Below are 24,806 nucleotides of genomic sequence, written 5' to 3' on the forward strand. Positions count from 1 at the left end.
TGGGAAAATGTTTTACGCATAATAGCTTTAGTGAAAAACTTGGTACATGCTGATCGGAAAGGTGATTGGGAATTCATCCAAAGACTATCTGTGATGAAAGAAAGAGAGAGTAGCCAAATATGAAACTGGAACAGATGACCCAGAGATCACAGAAAAGCTCCAAGAGAATTGTTGGTCAGACATGTAAAAGTATTTGAAAGTCTGTATAAAACTACTCTACACAACAATTATTTAAAAACCTACTCCAGTGTACTCCAAAGGGAGCCATATAGATGTTGTACATGAGGTATACAAAGTCAAATGTAACAGACATTAATTGATAAACTCTTCATATTTGATAATACAGTGGAAAGACACATTTGTATAAAAAAAAACATAACAAGAAAAGTAAAAAACCAAGTCTCAATGGCAGTGAGGGCAAACAAATGGGACACAGTGTCTACGCGCGTTTCAATGTTACTCTTATTAGAAGGCCACATTCATCAGGGCAGTTCCAATTTCGCAGTAGATTGAGTGAGAGAACATTGTAGAAAACACCATACTGTGTGGATAAGGTCACCTCCTGTGGGTCAATTTCTTACACCACCTTTCTATGTGGACAAGGCCACATTTTATCAGTCAATTTCTTAGGCACTCTCTTGTTCATGCAGATTTCCAAGCAAAAGTATGTAGCTTGTATCAAAGCCTCCAAGTTTTCTGTGGGATCAGGAAAGTGGTTCGGAGTATTCAGAAGCTCCAGTGTGTGGATGGGGTGTTGCAATTTTCTTAATCCTCACATATGTGCACACAGCCCCTCGACACCTGATATAGTACGCCAAAGCAAGTACCAAGAATCTTATCAGTCAATTTCTTAGTCACTCTCTTGTTCATGCAGATTTCCAAGCACATGTATGTAACTTGTATCAAAGCCTCTAAGTTTTCTGTGGGGTCAGGAAAGTGGTTCGGAATATTCAGAAGCTCTAGTGTGTTTTTTTTCCGATTTTCTTAATCCTCACATATATGCGCACGGCCCCTTGACACCTGATATAGTACGCCACAGCAAGTACCAAGAATCTTATTAGTCAATTTCTTAGGCACTCTCTTGTTCATGCAGATTTCCAAGAACATGTATATAGCTTGTACCAAAGCCTCTAAGTTTTTTGTGGGGTCAGGAAAGTGGTTTGGAATATTCAGAAGCTCCAGTGTGGGGGGGATGGGTTCTGATTTTCTTAATCCTCATATATGTGTGCACAACCCCTCGAAACCTGACATAGTACGCCACAGCAAGTACCAAGAATCTGTTTATCTTCTCACGCCGCGAGGTCCCATCTGTCTTTTAGACATGTAAAAGTGAATATGTTACTCAATGCCAGCCAGTTTACCATGAAGTCCTTTCTATTTGTAATGTTTTCAGAGAGATGACAAATTCAAAATTGACAGACCATTGTGAAACTGTTCCTCACCACAAACATGTTGGAAAGAGAGGGGAATGTTTTAATAAACATGTTGACAGCCTTCTTCATTTAATGCAGCAGCAAGGAAACCCCTTTGAAATGACTTCGCCTGTGCGACTACACAACTTTGTGACCAAACAATATGTGAATAACAATATAAAGACACATCTACTAGATATCCTGGAACATGGATTGAAAGTATACATAGAACTAAAGCAGGAGGGATTTGTATTGAAAGAGAAAAAGCTGTTTGACATAATCACTAAAGCTAAACTTTCATGCTTTAATTACCACATTAAGAGTTTCGTTCAACCAGCTACTACAAAACACATTACTAAAAACCTCTTTCTAGCAGAAGAAAGGGGTGAATTTATCAAGGACATTCTGTTGCATGATCTTCTTCCAACAAATGCATTATCTGATAGCGATGCTGCAACCAAACCAGTGAAGCACAAGCTCGTACAAGAGCTCGAAAAAAAACTTTCACCTGAAGAATTTAAATTTGAAAAGTTGTCCTCATTGAAAGCTGCTGCTGTTGTGGACTGTGTGTCAAAATTGTGAATCGTCAAGATTTCATCCATTCAAAACTTCGGAGAGGTAGTTCAGACTGTTCTACAGATATCAAAGTCAGTGTGCACCTTGCAAGAACTGCACCTTGTTGTTTAACTATCTGTCAAATAATGTAAGAGGATCAGATGAATGTCTACAAGTGAAACAATTTACCTTGCCTGCATCAAAACGCCTATACCTGTGCAACTTGATAAATTCTGGTCATCAACATCAAACAAGATGAACTTGGGGATGTTAACTTGCTAAAACATTGTTGATGCTTCAGTGAACACTGAATTTACAATTACTGCAAGTGGAGTGATTGTCAATGAGAAGTTGATGCCTGCAGAGATATATTCAAAAGATACGGGCCATATTGCTCAGGAACATAACAGCAAAATGGAGGGAGCTGACCTTCGTGTTTTGCCACATGTTGAGTGGGCTGTTCAAAATGGCTCCAATCGAGTCATGGTACTGTCAAATGACACAGATGTTATTACTGTGCTACTTAGATTTGTTGAAAAATTCATAAGTCAAGGTTTGTCAGAGTTATGGATATGTTTAGGAACAGGCAAGAAGAGACACTTAATTCCACTTCATATTCTGTACAAGAAACTTGACCCAGAGATACCCAGTGTTCTTATCAAGGCACATATTCTTACAGGTGATAACACTATGAGCAACATTGGAACAAGCTTGGAGCTTTAACTGCTGAACCTGTGAAATGTATAAAAAGAGTTGCTGAGACAGAAGCAAATGTGCCTTTAGAGAAATAGAAAAATACTTTGTGCATGTGTGGACAACGAGTTCTGACCGTCACACATTTAACGATCTTTGGTATAGTGAGTTCAAGAGATCAGTCCTGCCAGGTGACCTTCCACCAACATCATATTCTGTGCATGGACACAGTAAAAGAGCATTCTACTTGATCAGAAGATGGGTAAATGTTTTGGGATCATGCACATGAAGAGAAATATCTGTGTGAATTTCCTTGGAAAGTTATTGATGGGGTGCTAAAGCCTTCAAATTTTCTAAAGCCTCTACCCACAGAACTTACATGTACTTGCAAAACCTATACTTCAAAAAGATGTCCTTGTGGATATGCTCTTCTCAAATGTTCAACATTCTGCAAAGGTACCATGAGCAACTGCCGAACCAAATAAAGTGAACTATGAAAATGTGTCTATAGCAGGAGTGGTAAACGTTATTATTCTTTTCATATTCAGATCATAAGCAATGTTTGGTTTTATATATGTGTATATATATATATATATATATATATATATATATATATTTATAAGGATTAAAAATCATTATCTGTTTCATTTCTATATATGTCTGTTCTTCCTCTATTATAGCCGCCATTTTGGGAAATGGTGGAAGGGCTGCTGTCCTGCCTATTGGCTTAATTTTGTTTTGACCAATGACTTTGTGTTTCACCACTGCGCATATTAGTTGCTCAATGTTCACCAGTAGCACATTATATGTTTTGTTCAGTTGAGCCGCCTATTGGCTTTGACATGGCATTAGCCATTACTTTCTGTATTCAGTTTAGCCGCCTATGGGCTTTGACATTGCATTAGTCATTACATTCTGTATTCTGCCTATGGGCTTTGACATGGCATTAGTCATTACATTCTGTATTCTGCCTATTGGCTTTGATATGTTTTATCCAGTCTAGCCGCCTATTGGCTTTGACATTGCATTCCTATTGGCTTTGACATGATGTATTCAGTTTAGCTGCCTATTGACTTTGACATGCTATTAGATATTCTGCCTATTGGCTTTGACATGATATTATACATTGCATTTTATATTCAGCTCAGCTGCCTATTGGCTTTGACATGGTATTATACATTGCATTTTATATTCAGCTTAGCTGCCTATGGGCTTTGACATGATATAAGACATTGCATTTTGTATTCAGCTTAGCTGCCTATTGCCTTTAACGTGGAGTTAGACATTGCAGTTGAGAATCCAAGCTGTATTTTTCCAAGCTGTGTTTTTGCACAAGATGAACCAAGATGTTTTTCTCACAGTAGAATAGACCTGATAAGAGAGGGTGCATGGGTTGTTTTTCTCCGCTTGAGCCTGGGAAGAGGAGAAGTCTAGGAGACCTGGCCAGTCTCCAAAGGCTTGCTCAGCTTTCCCGAGTCTGAGAGGAGGGGGCACACCTTTGTAACGAATGTAACAGGCTGCAGAGATTCAGATTCGGATCTGCCTGACTTCGTGCTGGAACGAGGCGCCCGTTGCCAGTATCCCGTGTGGGTAGATGAATCTCTTTCTCGCGGCTGACAGGGAGTCATCAGCTTGCAGACCTTAGAAAGATGAAGCTGTAAATAGTTTCCCACACGGTGAAGTATTTGTTTTGCTTTGCATTCAATATCTTATAAATATAACCTGCTGTGTATATTGCAAACTGTGCATTAACGTGTGCTTGAAAGCTACTAATTCGTCAACATAAAAACTGCGGTTGGGGAAGAATTAACAACAATAAAAGTCTTCTTTGACCTCAGAAGTGCATTTCTGGTGTGTTATGTTAGTGCTTAGAAACTAGATAAGAGGAAAGCACTACATTTGGTACCAGGAGTGGGGTCGATTAAGGGGAGAGGCCATTAAGAGTTGATTAAGGGGTTTGACGAGTTAGTAGATTTCTAAGTGCACACTTTAAAAGTGTAATTGTTTTTGTTGTTTGGAGAATTACAGGAATTGTTTTTTGTTGTTTGGAGAATCACAGTAGCACGGCAGACCATGTCTGAGAATGCATGTGTTGTTAAACTGCCCGATGGTGCTATAAAAAACTGTGAATTGTTTTCTGTTTGGGGAATTACAGAAGCACGGCTAACCATGTTGGAAAATGCATGTGTAGCTAAACTGCCTGATAGTGCTTTGAGAAATAATTTCTGTTGGACATATGTAGAAAATGTGTCTTTTGGAAGTAATGATGACAGAAAGGTCTGGATACCTTTATCTGCTTATAGAGAAATGCAGGAGAAATGTAGGCAGTTGGAACATGAAAATAGGAATTTACATGAGCAAATTAGCCAGACTGAAAGTTATAAAAATGCTGTTTTTGAAGAATCTTTCTTTTCCCATTCCAGTAATGAGGGGGTTAAGACAGCTTCCAGCTGCTTTGAGTTTTCCTGTGAGCCAGGGTTTTTGGCAGCCAAAATGCATTCCTTAACTGATAACACAGACAAGAGAGACCAGAATGTGATTTACGAGTTACCGTTGCAAAATGCACAAGTAAAACGAAAGAGTTTCATTAGCTTGTTTGATTTTTGGAAACAGAAAGCCCTCATTTGAGTGAAATCCTAACACTTTTGTATATGGTCACTGTGAAAAATAATATGCAGCTGCGCGCTTGTGATTTGGCAAATGAAATAATTCAGACTTCAGGTTTCTGCGCAGTGCAAGAAGGAAATACTTATGTACATGTAAATCAAGAACAAGGGAAGAAAATAGTGCCCCTAGCTAGGATCATACAATGGATCTGGTACTTGCAAGACAGGGCTAGAGTACCACAGGCAAAAGAGTTACCAATGAAGTTGAGTGCACCATTTGAACTCGTGTCCACTGAAGATAAAGAGCATGTTTGTTTGACTAATGATTCATTGACTGAAATGTTGTTTTATGACACAGTAGAAGGAACAGCGTTGTATAATGTGTGTCAGATTTTAAAGCAAGAGCTACGTGAGATGTGTCATTTTTACACTGATTTTTGGTTCATTGCTAATGTTTTAGCTGTTTGTTTTTCCACATGGCTTGTACCTAACTGGTTCAATTACCTTGCAGATGTTAATGAGAAAAATTCAGAGAGAGAAGTGTTCACCCAGAATTCTGCCTTAGTGGGGATGGCTAAGTGGGTACCCCAGAAATGTGAACAGCAGAGAGAAAAAGCCACTTACAGGTGGGCAGAGATGAGAGAGATGCACATTCCCCTAGATTTGATCAAAACTGTGCAGCACGCACAAAAGCAATCTGTCATGCAAGCAGTCACAGAGCAGTTGGGGAGAGGAAAGTTACCAGGACAGAAATGGCAAATTGATCAGGTTTTAGGGAGAGTGATTGCTGCAAATTACCAAGGAAAAATCGAAATTATGCTGATACCTAGAAAAGTATCTGATTCATTCATACAAATTGGAGACAGAATGGCCCAAATTGTCAAAAATGCAGTGAATGGAGGTTTGGTAAAGAATGAGTCTGCCCCAGCCCTTCTGACAGTGCAAGAAAAGGGAAGCTGTGGCGCAGCAGATAAAAACCTCAGTGCTGATGTGTGGGCTGAAGCCCCAAGTGATCCTCCAGAACCTGCAGAAATTATAACAAAGGGCCCCAAAAACGTCCTGCTGATTATAAAACAGGGAAAGAAAGAGGAAGGGTGCAGTTTAAATGACAAATGTTATTTGCAAGAAAAGTCATACTTGTTTCTTTTGCAGATCCTACCACGTTTCGCCACTGTCCCTGAGTGTGCTGTGTGGTCCCCCTTCCGGTGTGTGCGTGTGGGGTCGGGGAAGGGACAGAACCCCCAACCTGAACCTGGCTGAGTAAAGTGCCAGCACCATGGATCCATTTTGCGCAAACTGCGCCTTCAGTTCAAGTTCAACTTGTTTGATTGCATTCTTCCACTGGAACTAAGCTGTGTTTTTTTTTTTTTCCCTTCTCGTATGGAACTCTGACTTTTGCTTATCTTCCAGCATACCTTTCAGGTGGACCGTGCACCTTTACATGAGTAGAACTCATGCCACATCAAATTGCTAACACTGTTGAATTAGAGACTCATTCAGAGTACAAATTGCTCAGTCTTTTCTATGTAGATGTATCTGAGGTGAAAGGTTATGAGATCAATGTGTTAATTCACTTCTATTGCTTTACAGGGATTGCTTTGATCATTCAAATCTGACTTGCTGATAATGTTTTTTGTGCTGATGTTTTTTTTGTTTTTGTTTGAAACAAGAGATATGTGAAACAAAAATTCATTGGTCAAAGGGCGGAATGTCCTGCCTATTGGCTTAATTTTGTTTTGACCAATGACTTTGTGTTTCACCACTGCGCATATTAGTTGCTCAATGTTCACCAGTAGCACATTATATGTTTTGTTCAGTTGAGCCGCCTATTGGCTTTGACATGCTGTATCCAGTTTAGCCGCCTATTGGCTTTGACATGGCATTAGCCATTACTTTCTGTATTCAGTTTAGCCGCCTATGGGCTTTGACATTGCATTAGTCATTACATTCTGTATTCTGCCTATGGGCTTTGACATGGCATTAGTCATTACATTCTGTATTCTGCCTATTGGCTTTGATATGTTGTATCCAGTCTAGCCGCCTATTGGCTTTGACATTGCATTCCTATTGGCTTTGACATGATGTATTCAGTTTAGCTGCCTATTGACTTTGACATGCTATTAGATATTCTGCCTATTGGCTTTGACATGATATTATACATTGCATTTTATATTCAGCTCAGCTGCCTATTGGCTTTGACATGGTATTATACATTGCATTTTATATTCAGCTTAGCTGCCTATGGGCTTTGACATGATATAAGACATTGCATTTTGTATTCAGCTTAGCTGCCTATTGCCTTTAACGTGGAGTTAGACATTGCAGTTGAGAATCCAAGCTGTATTGTTCCAAGCTGTGTTTTTGCACAAGATGAACCAAGATGTTTTTCTCAAGGTAGACTAGACCTGATAAGAGAGGGTGCATGGGTTGTTTTTCTCCGCTTGAGCCTGGGAAGAGGAGAAGTCTCGGAGACCTGGCCAGTCTCCAAAGGCTTGCTCAGCTTTCCCGAGTCTGAGAGGAGGGGGCACACCTTTGTAACGAATGTAACAGGCTGCAGAGATTCAGATTCGGATCTGCCTGACTTCGTGCTGGAACGAGGCACCCGTTGCCAGTATCCCGTGTGGGTAGATGAATCTCTTTCTCGCGGCTGACAGGGAGTCATCAGCTTGCAGACCTTAGAAAGATGAAGCTGTAAATAGTTTCCCACACGGTGAAGTATTTGTTTTGCTTTGCATTCAATATCTTATAAATATAACCTGCTGTGTATATTGCAAACTGTGCATTAACGTGTGCTTGAAAGCTACTAATTCGTCAACATAAAAACTGCGGTTGGGGAAGAATTAACAACAATAAAAGTCTTCTTTGACCTCAGAAGTGCATTTCTGGTGTGTTATGTTAGTGCTTAGAAACTAGATAAGAGGAAAGCACTACAGCTGCTCTGAGGAGTTATTTTCTGTCTCTATAAGACTACTTGACCCCCAAAACATATGTTTTCGCACCAAAATGAAGTATATAGGTCTCATGGTTCCTGAAATATTACATCATGACTTTAACACATCTGCCATTTTTAAAACTTTTGTCCAGAAAAATTCGGCCTGGATCAACAATGTCTACCCAGGCTAAATTACTGCTCTAATAATCCAAAAACAACTATCGAAAATGAAAATCTCTGGACAACCTTTTTTTTTTTTTTTTTTTTTTTTACAGAGGTATATCAGGAGGCCTGGATTATATACAACACAGACAGATAAACAGAGGCAAACATGACTCAGGTATCCATCCTCTTCAGAGATGGTAACCATTGACCAGATTCCAGCATTGAAGCACAAACACTGTGGTAGTTCTCTGTGAGTGATATGCATAGCACTGAAGTAAATATCTAGAAGGTTCTAGAATCAGGCAGCAAATAAACAGTGAATGGTCAGAGCTAAAGCTTTGCCATTTTAACATACAATGTGAAACTGGCATATAGTTGATAATGCTCACAGGAAATAGGTTAGGCATTTACTTAACTGGCTTCACTTCACACCCTCATAAGGGAATGTTTCTAACAGACCACGGACCCATGGATCTGGTGAAAGAATGACTGAAAAACTTTCTCTTTACAAAGCCCAGGGGTGATACTCAACCACTGAAGTCATTAATGTGGAATGCAAGTTCATCTCAGTTTTAGACTGCAAAACTTCTTATATCAGATTGGTAAGAAGCCCATGTACTGAGTAGTAATTGGCTGACTTGTAAACCATGCCTAGGATGGAAAAAGTGAGTAAAGAGTACTGTGAAACATTTTCTTTGGGACAATAACTGTTTACTGTGAAGTATCCACTATGGGCTCTGTTGTTCACCTAATGCCCCAATTACTATTAAACTCCTAATGAATAAAGTTACTGCCTTGTCTCTGTAAGGACAGGCAGAGAGAAGTCAAGGATTACTCTTGGTAGATGTAGAGAGTTGGAACTTAGAGACTGTATGACACGAGTGATCATACTCAAACTCAGAGCCTCATTCAAACCCTGGCGGGGAGCCCGATGGTCCACCAGGTGACTGGAGATCATGGCTTCCACTCTCCTGACAGATGACTCCCCACCCGATTTAGAGATTTCCATGATGCAGGAAGGATCTATGTGCTTTCAAGGGAGCCTCTAGTGTGATCAATCTATAGAAGGCACAGTATTTGACAAGAAGACACCATGTTTGACACACCGTATCTGCAGAACATTTTGCTCTCCAAGTCACAATGCCCAAAATAGGGGTTTGTTCTTGCAGAACAAAGCAGCAGAGGTCTGATGCACAAGGTGATTTCTCCATGTATGTGGGTGCCATTGTGCGACATCCCTACCAATGAGCACCATGTCTTGCAAACAGTCCCTAGTAGGGAAAACAAATGACGGTACCCTCCCTAAATAGAGAATACATTAAAAATGGATAAAATGCTTAAATTAATCTCAGCCACATATAGTTACTGTGGGCCGCACCCTAGTCCATTGGATTTGTTTTCACCACCATCCCATCTCAGATTAGACTCAATCACAGTAAGTCAGTCTTGGACCTGGGCCATCAGAAGCAGTTCAGGCTGAACTGGCAAGCCATGTGTTGCAATCAAAGATAGACAGCTAATGTAAGTTTTATGATTAAGTTTATTTGAAGAATAAAGTCTTAGCTATAAGTAATAAGTAATATGGTATAGACCTACTAATGGGGTGAATTATTAGGGTTATACAGGCGCTCAGGATCCAAATGGCAGAAATTCTCACAACAAAGTTGGGGTGCCAACACGAGGGAACTCACCCAACCCTCAAAGGTTCAAATACACCCTAACAATCAGCACAACAATGTGTGGTACCCCATTTGCTAGCAACAATAGTGAATATTATCACAAGTAAAAATATTTAAAGAGACAAAGCAATCAAATTTTGGTATAATTCCAAATTTTCAATCCAGTCCAAAGATTTATTGTAGCCCATTCGTGGTAACATAATTCAAGCCAACACGTGTTTCGTCAAGGGAAAATTCTTTTTTACATCCCAAACGACTTCTTCAGGGCTAAAAATAATAAACAGATAAATTGAGTTAAAAACCAAAATGCTCAAACTTCATGATTAAATGATTTGCAGAGATCCCAGAAAGAAACAAAAGTATATAAGCACTTATCCCATGAGAAGAAAGCAATAGTAAGTAAATAGAAATTTGATTTCTACTCAAAAGAAACTAAACCCCAAGAGGGGATCATATTAAGATATCCACCAAACACCAAGAAGACTTCTTATCCTGCCAAGCTTCACCAAAATCAGTGTGTATACGTGGTAATATAATTCAAGCCCATAATACTACACAACAAAAATTAAAAACCTCAAAAACATGCAAACACACCCTCTGTGCCACCACATTAATAACCTACGTGTTACATATGCAACAGAAAGTTAAATTGAAATAAATAATGTGAACCACCAACCAGTGTCCAAATAACTCCCATACACCAAAGTGTTACCTCCTATATAATCCGATAATAATTGTCCGTAATTTAGGGGTTGCTTAGTACTCACCACTTTTATCAAATCCTTCAACTCTAACACAAGAAGACAAAAAACAAATCTGCATGAAATAGCCTTACAACAAATAAAAACCGTACCTACAACCTTATAATAGAACCGCGTTACAAACATATAATCCCATGAAGAATACCTTGAATATAGAGCCCAAAAATACTATTGTCGAGAATTCAGAGTTCATAAAGCTTCATCCGTGTGCTATAACGCAAAACAAAATACAAGTCCACATGAAGATGTTGCTTAGTTTATAAGCGCTCCTATTAAGTAATTTTTCTGAACAAGTGCAACGTAAAAAAGGGATAACCCATTCTCAAGTGCTCACCTGGTTTTAGACAAACAATTCCAGAGACGGCGTTGGCAATCAAAATGCCGAGCTGAGAGTGCGCACAGCGCATAGCTAAACACGGAAGCTAAATAGACTTCCGAGGTCAACCCTGGGCTAATGTCATAAAAAGAGAAAACGGACTAACGTCCGCTGCCCATAAATCGGCACTGAGCATAATTGTATTGAATAAACAAGCCAACAGTGAACAAACGAATATCATTGGCCTGCATGCCAATTAAAAAATTAGAGATTACACAGAGAAAAGCGCTTAAACTAAAAGGAGATGAGAAAGATTACCTGACAGGTAGGGTTTTTACTTTCTCCAGCAAATATGATCACTTGATTCATACCAATTTGATTCCCAGGAGGTCAAGTACGTCCAACACTTCGGATTCGACGTCTATTAGCACCCCAATCACAAGTGATAGTGAGGTGGATGGTGGTGCTAGCACGTCGGCTCAGGGATGTGATGCTATAGGTGGGAATACTTTTTTACAAGAACTTTTGAGGATGAAACGAGGCAAATATGTCCAAAACAAGGGGACAAGAAAACAAGGAGGGGCAACCGAGGAACAGGTGGCAAAGACAAAAGAACTAGATGGAGTCAAAACAAGGTCACGAGACAAGAAAACATAGACTCAGATACATCATCATCTATAAGTGTAATAAATTTTTCTAAAATCGAGTTAACTTCAGGAGCTAAGAGTCTGCTGGCTAGAGGACTCAATTTCTGTCCCAAGTCCTTTGGTGATCCCTGTAGATCAAAGATTGATTTATTTAAATTAGTTCGGAAGCTTAAATTAAAAAAGCATTTTCAATTGCATCCGGCTGAGAGCTCCATACCGGATATGGCTGCTTCTCCATTGAGCACACTCTCTATCGAAGAAGTACGGGACACAGCACTTGTTTAGTCCATAGCTGAAAGAGACCAAGATCCAGGTATTCTTTCAAGAGTGCTACAAGATTTAGAGGTAGAATCCAATAGGAGTGTCTCTAGTGGATTGAAAAAGAAATCTTGTTGGACTCCGAGATCGTGGGGTTTGAATACCTTTGATAGGTTTTTTGATCTGGTATGTCAAGACTATGATAAATATCTGATGAAGAATAAATATAGACAATTTACAAAAAACTTGAATCCAGAAGAATTAGCGGCACTTGAAGCGCTCAGACAAGACAAGGATATTATCATCAGGCAAGCTGATAAAGGGGGGGATGTTGTTCTTATGGACAAAGTAGATTATGATAACGAAATTTTGTTGCAATTGAATGACACCATATGTTATGAGAAGATTTCTGGGAATCCCATTCCCAGTCTTGTGTGTATGATCAATAGGAAGCTATCCACTTGGAGGGACAAAGGGCTACTCAGTAAAGATGAATATTTTTATTTGAGGGTTGACCATCCTAGATATCCATGCCTTTACACATTACCCAAGGTGCACAAGGGTCTACCTTTTCCTCCGGGTAGACCAATTGTTTCGGGTATATCAGGCCCTACCGAGAGACTTTCTGAATTTGTGGACTGCTTTTTTGCAACCAATGGTTTATAATCTCGCATCTTTTATTAAAGATACTACACATATTTTGAGCATTTTGAATGATGCGGAGTGGGAAAGTAACATGCTATTAGTCACACTGGACGTGGTATCCCTATATACCTGTATTAACCATGAATTGGGACAGGAAGCTATTCAGTTTTTTCTTAACAAAAGATCGGCGAGTCTATGGGAGCACACCGCGATGTTAATGGAAATGATTAATGTAATTCTCACAAACAATGTCTTTCTATTTAATAAAGATTGGTATCGACAAACACAAGGTGTGGCGATGGGCTCCAAATTCTCCCCCTCATATGCAAATCTTTTTATGGGGTGGTTTGAGCATAAATGGATTTGGGGTCCTGTGTCTACCCAATGGCAAACGTATATATTGTTTTGGGGACGATATATAGATGACTGTTTTTTGATTTGGACCGGTGGAGAACAGAAACTGATTGAATTTTGTAGTTTTTTAAATTCGAATGCTATGAATGTGAAATTCACATATCAATCTAGTTCAGTAAGTATTGAATTCCTGGATGTAGAGGTGTTCATTGCGAATGGCAAAATTCAAAGTAGACTATTTTGTAAAGCTACAGCTTGCAATTCCATTCTTCATGTATTTTTGGACTCTATAATCAAGGTATTCTTCATGGGATTATATGTTTGTAACGAGGTTCTATTATAAGGTTGTAGGTATGGTTTTTATTTGTTGTAAGGCTATTTCATGCAGATTTGGTTTTTGTCTTCTTGTGTTAGAGTTGAAGGATTTGATCAAAGTGGTGAGTACTAAGCAACCCCTAAATTACGGACAATTATTATCGGATTATATAGGAGGTAACACTTTGGTGTATGGGAGTTATTTGGACACTGGTTGGTGGTTCACATTATTTATTTCAATTTAACTTTCTGTTGCATATGTAACACGTAGGTTATTAATGAGGTGGCACAGAGGGTGTGTTTGCATGTTTTTGAGGTTTTTTATTTTTGTTGTGTAGTATTATGGGCTTGAATTATATTACCACGTATACACAATGATTTTGGTGAAGCTTGGCAGGATAAGACGTTTTCTTGGTGTTTGGTGGATATCTTAATATGATCCCCTCTTGGGATTTAGTTTCTTTTGAGTAGAAATAAAATTTCTATTTACTTACTATTGCTTTCCTCTCATTGGATAAGTGCTTATATAGTTCTGTTTCTTTCTGGGATCTCTGCAAATCATTTAATCATGAAGTTTGAGCATTTTGTTTTTTAACTCAATTTATCTGTTTATAATTTTTAGCCCTGAAGTTTGGGAGGTAAAAATGAATTTTCCCTTGACGAAACACGTGTTGGCTTGAATTTTGTTACCACGAATGGGCTACAATAAATCTTTGGACTGGATTGAAAATTTGGAATTATACCAAAATCGGATTGCTTTGTCTCTTTAAATATTTTTACTTGTGATAATATTCACTATTGTTGCTAGCAAATGGGGTACCACACATTGTTGTGCCAATAAGTAAGATGGTAAATGCCTATGTAAAAGCCCTTCTAGGAGCAGCATCCTTGTCGTTCAGCCCACTCTCTCCAAATCACTTTCTTCCCAACCAGCCATGTATTAACATTTTACTACAACACACTCACACTGGATGAGCAGCAGGGACTGGTAACTAAGGAGAGGAAGCAGAGCAACAATTCCAATCACAACACCAAGTCTTCTCTGAACATGAATATAAGCAACCCAAGATTTGGTTTTGGCCTATTTGGGCCTCTTCAGTTTGCTGCACCTTAGTATGATGCCCTATGTGTGACAGGCTTCCCCAGATGTGGGTTCTCTGCTCACTGTGCCATATGACATAAGCTATTTCTGGCTGAACAGGCCACAACAGGCCACATCAGGTCTTGGGATATTTGTGTTTCCATCCAGAGGGTTCCTGGTCTGTCAGTTCGTGCTACATCTATTTGACCAGGATCAAGTCTGATTTGCTTGTGGCTAGCCCATGGCTGAGTTGGCATGGTGGGCAAAAAAACAATGATCTGAAATGGGGAACACAGTAATTATCAGCCACTGAGATTAAATCAAGCATTCAATCCATAACTTTTTGTGTACCTCAGGTGTGACACCCTTAACAGGGCAGGCAACCATTGCTGTGAACTGACAGCCTTGTGATAAAAGAGCAGTCAACATTAAAGGTTCATTATAGTAGAGCCAGCTGAGGATCCACTGTTGCAAACCAGGGGTTCACGGTTCCCTTACCTCTAAATAGTAATGGGAAGTCACAAGTTTGGCATAACCGTGCATCTGCCATTTTACATTGCTCACAAAGAAAATAAATCTACATTAACATGATCAGATCCTGTGATCCCCAAATAAATATTTTAAATTATCATGCTTTGCATTGGGTATTTTGTTGATTTCCAGACAGTTTTTTGAGAGTTCTGGGGAATTTTATTATTTAGTATGAGGAATGATAGAAGATTGTGATAAGTAATAATGGCAAGCTTCGACAAAGTCAGTCGATTTGTATGGCATATAGATCAGGTGTATAACGTCAACCAACTGAAGCAAAGCACATAAAATACATCTGAAAAATTGATGCTGCACAAAACCTTTCTTTAGCATCCATTTGTCAGATGCTTTCATCAGTGCTCACTCCCTAGTATTACTGGGCTGCTCACAACTAATTTAAGATATAAAATAGTCCCTCATGCAGTTAATGGTGGCAGACAGACACCCACATGGCTAACAGAACAACAATAAGACTAAGATAGCCCTCTAGGATGATCCAAGATGTGATTCGTGATGTCTCAAGCCAATTGGTGATGGTTTGGGGGCAAAAGACATGAATAGCTAAATGAAAGTAACCCAGAGCCACTTACAGCAAGTAGAATACTCAGTGAGAATAACAATGGTGCACAGCAATGATACTCTGTATGATTGACTGCGTGTGCACTTTTTTTTAATTACAAAAATATAAGTGGAGCATTAACAGCTTGAAATAACTAATGTTCAATAGTAGCACACATAATTAAAAAAAAAAACTAAATTAGCTAAAACATCTCTACGTAGAGAAATACACATTACTTTGTAGCTTGAGTTGAAGTTGCCATGTCAGAAGTGTCTTTCAATAACCTTCTGAAAATATCTTTAAAAGTCAACCGCAGGTCAAGAAATCTTGATGGGGATGCTGTGACAGCGCAGGGTCTCTGTTTTCCTAGAATACAAACATGAAAAAAATGAACAAAATGAGCAGAGTTCCAAATACCTGGCTTAATATGCCATAATAGACCACCTCACCTGCAAAAACCCATGAAAACACAGTCAATATGCTCTAACCTCTTAACATTAGCATACCTGACTGCTTTATAAGTAAATACCCTTGGGCCAGCTAATGGCACAATCTAAGTGATTTGAATCTACATTTGAGTAATTGAGCAAACGTAGTACATGTGATGTGTCCAAAATTATACAACAATTTAATGGGAAAACTACACAAATGCCAAATAGACTCAAATGAACATGGTTGGTATCCCCCAGGCCAGGAATCCACACACTTTGGGAGGCAATAAACAATATTTGAGTGTGTAACATAATGGTGAGCATCGTCCGAATAACAAAACCTCCTGACGTGCACGTGTTCTTAAAATCATGGAAACAAGAAGTAAAACTGAAAGGGATTTAATACGTAGACCTACTATACCATACTTTCTGTATAGATATGGATATATATATTGAACAATATTTGTTTTGAAAACTTATTGGCAAAACTTTTTTTAAACGCAGTACAGTCCAGTACTACTGTTTGAAATCTGACTTAAAGACCACTCTACAATGGCATGGCATGACCGTTATTTCTAAGGTGTATGAAAAATAATGTCAGTTTGTAATTTTCATTCAGATATGGCCAGCGTGAAGTGGCAACTGAATATTTGGTCCATTTCTCTCAAGGAATTTGGGGAAACTGTAATGTTAAAGAGTGCTTCTGTCAGTTTATAACATAAGCAATTCAGGAAAGACATTAAAGGGCAGTTAATAAATGGGGCAGTAGTCTGTCCCAATGCTTTGCTTAGAAAATGTAGCCATAACTTATACTTAAATGTAATTTTATCATTAATATTGCTAAAATGTTTCAGGATCTAAATACTGTTATATAGGGAACGTTTGGGGTTATCACCAGTAAATGTTTGGGCAGTTTAGGGGCAGTTAGCATGCTATTACAATAAGTGTGTTAAACCTCTGTAGGATTTAAATGTAGATCACTACTGATATTTATAAAATGTAGATTTAGCTGGTTAGAAACAGAGTGTTTTTTGAATTCCACAATTATATTACATCTTTAAGTGAATTACATTTCATATATATTGATAATTGTAGGGACAGGGAGGATAATTGATTGGACCAGCTTGTGGCTGGGATTTGAACCCAGGTCCCTATGTTCCAAAATAAACAGCTTAGCCATAATGTAATGTACCACTGAAGCATTACATTCGAGTTACTATGACCAATAACGTTTTCCATGCTGTAAGTAGAAGATCAATAAAATTAAACATTTAGAACATCTCTCAAAGGGTAACAAAAGCATGGCATTCCTGATAGGAGTCAGTGCATTTTAAAAGTTTAAGCCTAGATAAACCCACCACTGCACAAACAGGCCAAGCACTTTAAAACTGTTAGAAACGTCCTTCCAAGGCGTTGGTTTTAATAATGCATGTGCTAGTATACCCTGCTTTGCAAGTTTTCATAATGCTACTAGTATGGAGTCTTGCCAAACTCCCTAGTGCCCCATGTAGTGCATTGTAAGGCACCATATCATCATGTGAAACATTTTGTAAGTTTTAAGAGGACCATGTAAGCACACATGGTAGGTTTACAGTATACCCCAACTAGTCTATGTTGCTGTATATAATATCAAATTTCTATAATTTCCCAGTCACCACACTCACAACCTTAATTTTCAAGTTCGACAATATGTAAGCTATCACATTTTACATGATGTCTCAGGCTGGAATGCCTTGGCTCACTAAGTGCTCTATCGCACAGCATCCAAGTAATAAAGACCAACAGAAAAATGAAATAATACTTCTCGATATTTACATAGAATCAGGGTCTCTCAGTTGTACCAACTGGCTGTTACGTTGCATACTGCTGTTGTTTATGCAGACATATTAGAGTTCCACACTCTTGTTGTCTCCCTCCTCATGGATCATACTGACTCCATCTGCGATTTCAGCAAGGAGCTTGCGGGTTCCTTTAATTGATTACAATAGACCATTACAGAGGTTGCATCCAGACTGTCTAGAGCCCCAGCACACTGGAAACATATTTCTGTTTTTACATGCCTCTAGGAAATAGTTATAGAACCCATTGGAAGTAAAGGTTCTATTTCACACAGAAAATGTTTGTGCTACATAGAACTTGCAAAATGAAACAGGGGGCTGGACCCTCGCTAGCAATATTTTAGGGAGCTGAGCCCTCATGAGCAACATGCCTTGGGACCACTGACTTAGGGCATAATCCTTCATGAAAAATCAATATGAGGTGGGGGCCTTGGCACAAAAGGGCCTACCCAGCCCATATATGCAGTCTTGCTGAAGACAGCTGAAGCAATCTGTCACAGACAGCATAGTAACCAATACTTTAACATTCACTGTGCATTAGGTCTTCCCCTTGCAAAAGGTAGGATGACTTTCTCATCTATCTCATTTCTCTTCCTGTGTGTGTCTCACCCAAAGAAGCATTTCTGTCACACCATGTTTTGATTGGCTGGTTAGCTGTATCCTTCCACTGCTGACATCAAGGAACCTTTTCATTTTCTGTGTGTCCTCGCTCAAAGCAACATGAAAAAATACAAAACATTACATTTCAAAATGGTGGATTTAATGCACTGCTTTCAAAATGCTTGAGCCTGACAAGCATTTGCAAAAGCAACACATGCATTGGCAAAGTGAGATCAATAGATTTGCAATAGAAGATTATACATGGTGATTGTGCCGCATATGTAAAGCAAGTATTTGAGAAGGTAAAATCTTGGGACTCTGAATGAAACTATTAACATTGCACTAATGTACGCACTTTGAATCCAAGTCCGTTTTCTGTGACTATGATGCTTTTCAAATAAAAAGAAGAGAAGTGTAAGATCGAGTGTTAGTCAATCACATTGAGGAAGGCAGTGTTTGCTGAAACGAGTCTGTGGGCGAAATTAAATGGATCTAACTTACCCGTGAGTGCTCCCAAACTCTGCCTGTGTGTATAACACTGCTGGATGGATTTACACCAAATTTGGCAGGAAGGTAGTGGGTGCCAGTCCAGAAAGAGTGCATTTTTGTTTTGGTGTAATTTCGTTTAATAGTTTTAGAGAAAATAAAGAAAATCCAATTTTGTGTATCTAGGGACGCAAGGGATTGAAAACCCCTCCTGATCTTGTGCAGAGATCGGATTGGCTGATAACACTTCAGCAATAGAAGTTGTTGAAGAGTTGTCAGCCACATTGGGACTCGGCTGAAGCTGAGTTTAAAAAAAAAAAAAGGAAAAGATAAAGATAAGGGCCTAGGGTATGAACACCCTGACCCCTTAGCTCTGGTTGGCTAAAAAGCATTTTTTAATTTCACAGATGGAGTTGTGGTGGATCTGCAGATCCGTTGTACAATCTCCCCCAAAAAATGCTCCTGTGCTTCCTTGCTATAATGCCCCCGGGTGGACCAAGTCCCGGGGGATTTAGTGTAAAAAAGCAGAGGGGCCTCATGGCCCCATCACGCTGCCCCGGGGTCCACCACCTCCCCAGGGCTTATGATCCATATGCGGTGGGCTGCATGCCCCCCCAACCACTGCCCCGGGGACCTGGGTCAATAAATGTATTTAATGCAGGGGGCCTGTGGCCAGCCCGCTCCCCAGGGACCATCACCCTCTGGGGCTACATTGAATTCATAGTGGGGGGCACGTGCCCCGGGGTTACCACCCCTGGGGCTACACTGTATTTTGACCGGGGATGCACGGCTTCCCAAACCCCAGGGACCACTACCTCCCCGGGGCTGAGTGCCCAGTTGGAGGGGCCACTGATGGTTCTGGGGATCGCCACCCCCTAGGTGCTATCCCGCTATGCAGCTGCAGCCAATCCACAGTGAACAGTTCAGCTTTTGACAGTGGGACCTGTAAAGCAGGTCCCGCCTTCAAAATCCGGAGTTTCATCTCTGTCCTCAGCACGCATGCAGGGGACAGAGGTTAAATGCTTCAGCAAGTACGGAGCTCCTGTCAAAGCAGCTCCCTGCTTGTTGAAACAATGACACTGCAAGGGAAGCTTTAAGACTTCCCTAGCAGTGCCAGGTAGCCTATAGAGGCTTTTTATTTAAAAACATGTTTACAAATACATGTAAATAAATATAAAGGGACCACTGAGGAGCACTTTAGCTCCCTTGAGGTCCCAGATAGCCCATTAAGGGCTTAAAAATAACATAGGTCAGTGTAAAGGTCATAGACCTTCACACTGAGGTTTGGGGGTTTGAGTCCAGCTGGACTCATGTCCCTTTTTTTTTTTTTAAATAAAAAAATTGTATATATTTTTTTCAAAATAACAAATAGATTTTTTATTTTAAATCAAACACAAATATCTCATTCTAAGTCTATTAGATATTAAAACTCCCTCTCACATTCTTTCTCTCTTTCAATCTATTTGTCCCACTCAGACACGTTTGCACCTACTCACAGACCCACTAGGACACTTATGCACCCACTCACAGACTCACTCCGACCCTCATGCACCCACTCACAGGCCCAGGCCCACACTGAGGTGCCCACTAAAACACTGATGTACGCACACTCACACCCAGACAATCTGACAGCCACACTCACCCCTGGACACAACCTCTCACACCTCTTCTCACACTCAGAGAAGCTGCGGACAACTGCCATGCATGGCCAAAGGGATGTGCACAGCATGAGTTTGGAAGGTTAGGGCGTGTTGGCTGCATGGTCTGGCTGCAGGTCTTCCAGGCAACCTCCTCTGCGCACGTGTGAAGGCCGTGCATGGTCAGATGCTTAAAGGCGGTTGGCCTCAGGGTCTGGCTTTTGGCTGTGCGTGGCTTTGGTTGGATTAACATATAGTAATAACAATTACTATACGTTAAAAAAAACATAGAAAGTCACTGAAAAAAAACACAGGTTACAGGGATGTTATAGTTAAAAAATAGAATTACTGAAAAAACATAGAAATTCACTTAAAAAAAACAAAGGTTACAGGGACGTTATAGTTAGGCCTAAATTTTAAACGTACCAAACCACACAAATTCACTAGTTACAGTTAGAGTTATCTCAAGTAACTATAACTCTAACAAATTACGGCACACATGACATCTTTGATAACATCCTTGATAATATCAATGTAATATTTGCAGTAAAACATTTTAGGAAAACTGCATGGCCGGGGCACAAGTTTTAGTTACCTTAGGGCACGAGTTATAGTTAATTGAGATAACTAACTATAACTGGTGAAATTCTATGGTTTGGTACGTTTAAAATCTGAGCCTAATTATAACGTCCCTGTAACCTTTGTTTTTTTAAATATATACATCATACTTGCACAATCTTAAAATGTAAACAAACTGCAGTATTTTTCTGTAGAAAAGGGGCAACCCTGTATGCAAATTGCAGAGTTAAAGTGGAGGGCAACAGCTATAGTGACATATAGTGGGTAAATGCATAAAAGCTGTCAAAACTGTGTTATAAATGAGGGGCCTGGGCCAAGAAACAGGGACCTGCGAGGCCAAGGTAGGAAGGGGCCAACGCTAACCATTTCAAAAGTGTGGCCTTTATTTAACATCCAGCCTGTGCCAAGGGAAGACTGTCAGAGAAGACATGGCTGGAGATGACTGTATTTCCAACCAAGAGCTAGACACTTCCGATGTACAGGATCCATGAACTACTGGAAGAAACATTGACACAGAGATACTGAGGCCTGGGTGGAAGAAGCCACTGTCTCAATGTGCTTTTTACTTAACGAAAGGCCAAGAAACTTGAGAGAAATCTCATTGGGTACTCTTACCTCTGGCAGTCAAAGAAAAAACACCTGCACTGGGTAACTGGGGGGAAGCATTGACCTTAGGAAGCCAGGAACCCTGCATAGTGATGAGAGAAGGAAGGAAGGAAAGTGGGGGGGAGACCTAGCTGGAGGAAGTAGTAGAGACCAGGCATCTGAAAGGAGGGAGATACACACCTCGCTAATTCTTCACCCCACCGTGTAGTGTTTGATATCTTGAGTGCTGAATTGTAAGACAGCCACAAATTGTGGTGTTTGGCTGAAGGCAAATGTTAGTGAGTTCACCTTAAAAATCGGACAAGGGAGAGGATAAAGGAACCCTCGTCTTTCCCATATTTCCATCCAGAGCAAACAAGTGAAGCAATCCGACTAGACTTCTTGCACCACCTCAGTGGAGAGTCAGTCATGTAGGAACAACTCGTGTTTTGTGGTTTTACCAGAAGGCACTGCAAGAGTCTATCATGAATGCTTCCTAGAATAATGGTTGCGCAACCTGCTCTCTAGTGACAGACTGTCATCATGTTTTGTAATTGAGCACACCCATTGATCACTTACCAAAAAAAAAAGAAAAAAATCAACCTACATAGGCATGACCATGTCACATAATTTCCTTCATTCTCAACTACAAATAGAGAGAAGAAACTAATGGAAATTGACTTTTTTACAGGGTTATCCCCAAACGTTTTGCCTCTGACCTATTTTTTACTATGTGTATTTCATTTTTGCTGTCTTTGGGACTCTGGGCACTTTACCACTGCGGATCAGTGTTAAAGTGCAAGGGTTGTCTGTCTTAATTGTATTGGTAATTGGTTTTTCCATGGCTGGCATATTTGATTTACTAGTATGTCTCTACTATAGTGCACCATGGGTGCCCAGGGCCTGTAAATCAAATGCCACTAATGGGCCTGCAGCACTGATTGGGCCACCTACATGATTAGCCCTGTCTCAGACCTGCCCCAGCAGTGTCTGTGTGGGCAGTTTTAAACTGTCATTTCGACCTGGCAAGTGCACCAACTTGCCAAGTCCATGCCTTCCCTTTTACCACAAGGAAATTACCCCTAAGATAGGCCCAAGGCAGCCCCATGGGCAGGGTGCAATGTATTTAAAAAGTAGGACATGTACTGGTGTGTTTTACATGTCCTGGAAGTGAAATACTGCTAAATTTGGTTTTCACTAGTGCAAGGTGTGTTTCTCCCATAGAGTAACACAGGGATTACCTTGAAATATCTTTTAAGAGTAATTTCCCATTGCGAGCAAATAGAAGAGGTGGAGTTTAGGGTCTCTGAGCTCACAATTTAAATATACATTTTTTGGTAAAACTGGTTTTTAAGTTGTAAGTTTGAAAATGCCACTTTTAGAAAGTGGGCATTTTCTTGCCTAACCATTCTGTGCCTGTGCCCATCTCTGGAATACACGCCTGGGTCAGGATGACAGTTGGTCTTCTAGTGAATTCACTCTATATAGTCACACAAAGGAACCTGAGTTGGCCCTGCATTTACTGATGGGTCTTCCTGAGCCAGAGTGGTAGAAGGAGCTGACACTTGCACATAAAAAGGGCTTTGCCTGTCCTTACACAAAGCAGTCTCCAACCCCCTGGACTGTGTCTCGGGCCAGGGCAGGAAAGGCAGATTCTTTTGTGCACTACAAAGTCTTTTCTTTTATGTTTGCCTTCTTCAAAGGCAGAAATGGGTTTAAGTACTGGACCTCTGACCCCACAAAGTTAAAACACTTCTGGACAGAGGGCATTCTGCCAGGAAGAAGAGCTTGATGCCGTAGGGGGGACTGACACTCTGCCTGTTGCTTTGTTGTGCTGGCCTGCTGCGTCTGTCCTGGGAGTGAAAGGGCTGGCCTTTATTTTCCACTTCCTACTTCCAAACATTCTCAAAGGGCTTGAATTGAACTTCCATCCTGTTAAGAAGTCTCAGGGACACCAAACAATGTATCATCTAGTGCCTGAGCTATTCTGCTGAGTGTCCTGACTTGTCAAGTGGTACCAACTCCAGTCCCTTGGCCCTCAGAACTGAAGAAAATCCACACACAACGCGCTGTGGCAGAAAAATCAATGCAGCGCCTGTCTCGCAGCTGCAAAATCGACGCAGCGCCTGTTTCACCATGGCTCCATCAACGTAGAGTGTCTGGATTTTCCATGCATTGTCTCCGGGGTGTCAATTTCTCATCAACTCCGCACCGCAATAATAAACCGCGGCTGCGTGTCTGTAAATCAACACATCACCGCCCCTGCCGGTAAAGAACCAACGCATTGCCTCTCCTGTGAGGAAAGAATCTACACATCACTTGCCCTGCGCAGCAAGGAACCGAGCCTTTGCTTTGCTTTATGGGGCCTCATCTCCTGTGTGGGCCCGCATAGTCCTTGTTATTGACGCATCCCAGGTACTTTGTGTTAAAAAGATACAATCACTGATTCCTCATTTCCAATTTTAGAAAGTGATATCTTTACATGTGTATGTTGGATTTTTGTTGTTTTTGCCTTGTTTAATACAGTTAAATATTGGCTATTTTACAGGGTGCAAACCACTGCCAACTAGAGATGCCATTTCTAACAGAAGCCATGAAGACAGTTCTGGAAATAGGCTTGATCTACCATAAGGCAAAGTGAATTATGACATTCTTGGCCTTTGCCCGACAAGAACAGCAGCAATGATTATTTTTTTGAAAAAGCCAATAAGGAGCCCGCTGCAATAGCTGTGAGATGTATGCTAAACTAAAGGGTATCTTTCCCTCTCATACCTTCTTCTCTGAAACTCACAGGGCCACCTTGCAATGGGGAGAGGAAAGGTACAATATAAGAGCTACAAAACCCAATAATAGCTCCTTTGGAGACTACAGACTGCAACTAAGAGAACAATACCCAAACCTCTGTGGAAGAAACTGTGCTGCACCAAAGCACAAGAGGAACTATCAGGAACTAAACCTTAAAGATTTAGCAAGCAAGGACCCAAGATCACCACCTCAATATTCAACACCAGAGAAGGAAGTGGACAACATAAATAAAAGGACTACAGTGACATAATAAGAACGGATACTACTGGGTGATATGGTGCTATTGCAAAATATGCCCGTATAGAATCAGAGTCTATTGGTCCATTGCCCTTACTT

At 40.3% G+C, this 24,806-nt stretch overlaps 1 protein-coding gene across 1 annotated transcript in view; it reads right to left on the reverse strand.

Moving 5' to 3' along the window:
• The window catches only part of STXBP4 (syntaxin binding protein 4), a 274,640-nt gene that overhangs the window by 229,343 nt on the left and 20,491 nt on the right, over nt 1-24,806 (reverse strand). The window contains exon 2 of the mRNA XM_069200029.1: nt 15,746-15,875. Coding sequence (XP_069056130.1) covers nt 15,746-15,771 — 26 coding nt within the window. The 5' untranslated portion in view covers nt 15,772-15,875. The remainder of the gene's footprint in view (nt 1-15,745; nt 15,876-24,806) is intronic.

This window comes from Pleurodeles waltl, chromosome 7, assembly GCF_031143425.1.
Source record: "Pleurodeles waltl isolate 20211129_DDA chromosome 7, aPleWal1.hap1.20221129, whole genome shotgun sequence".
Classification (NCBI taxonomy): domain Eukaryota; kingdom Metazoa; phylum Chordata; class Amphibia; order Caudata; family Salamandridae; genus Pleurodeles; species Pleurodeles waltl.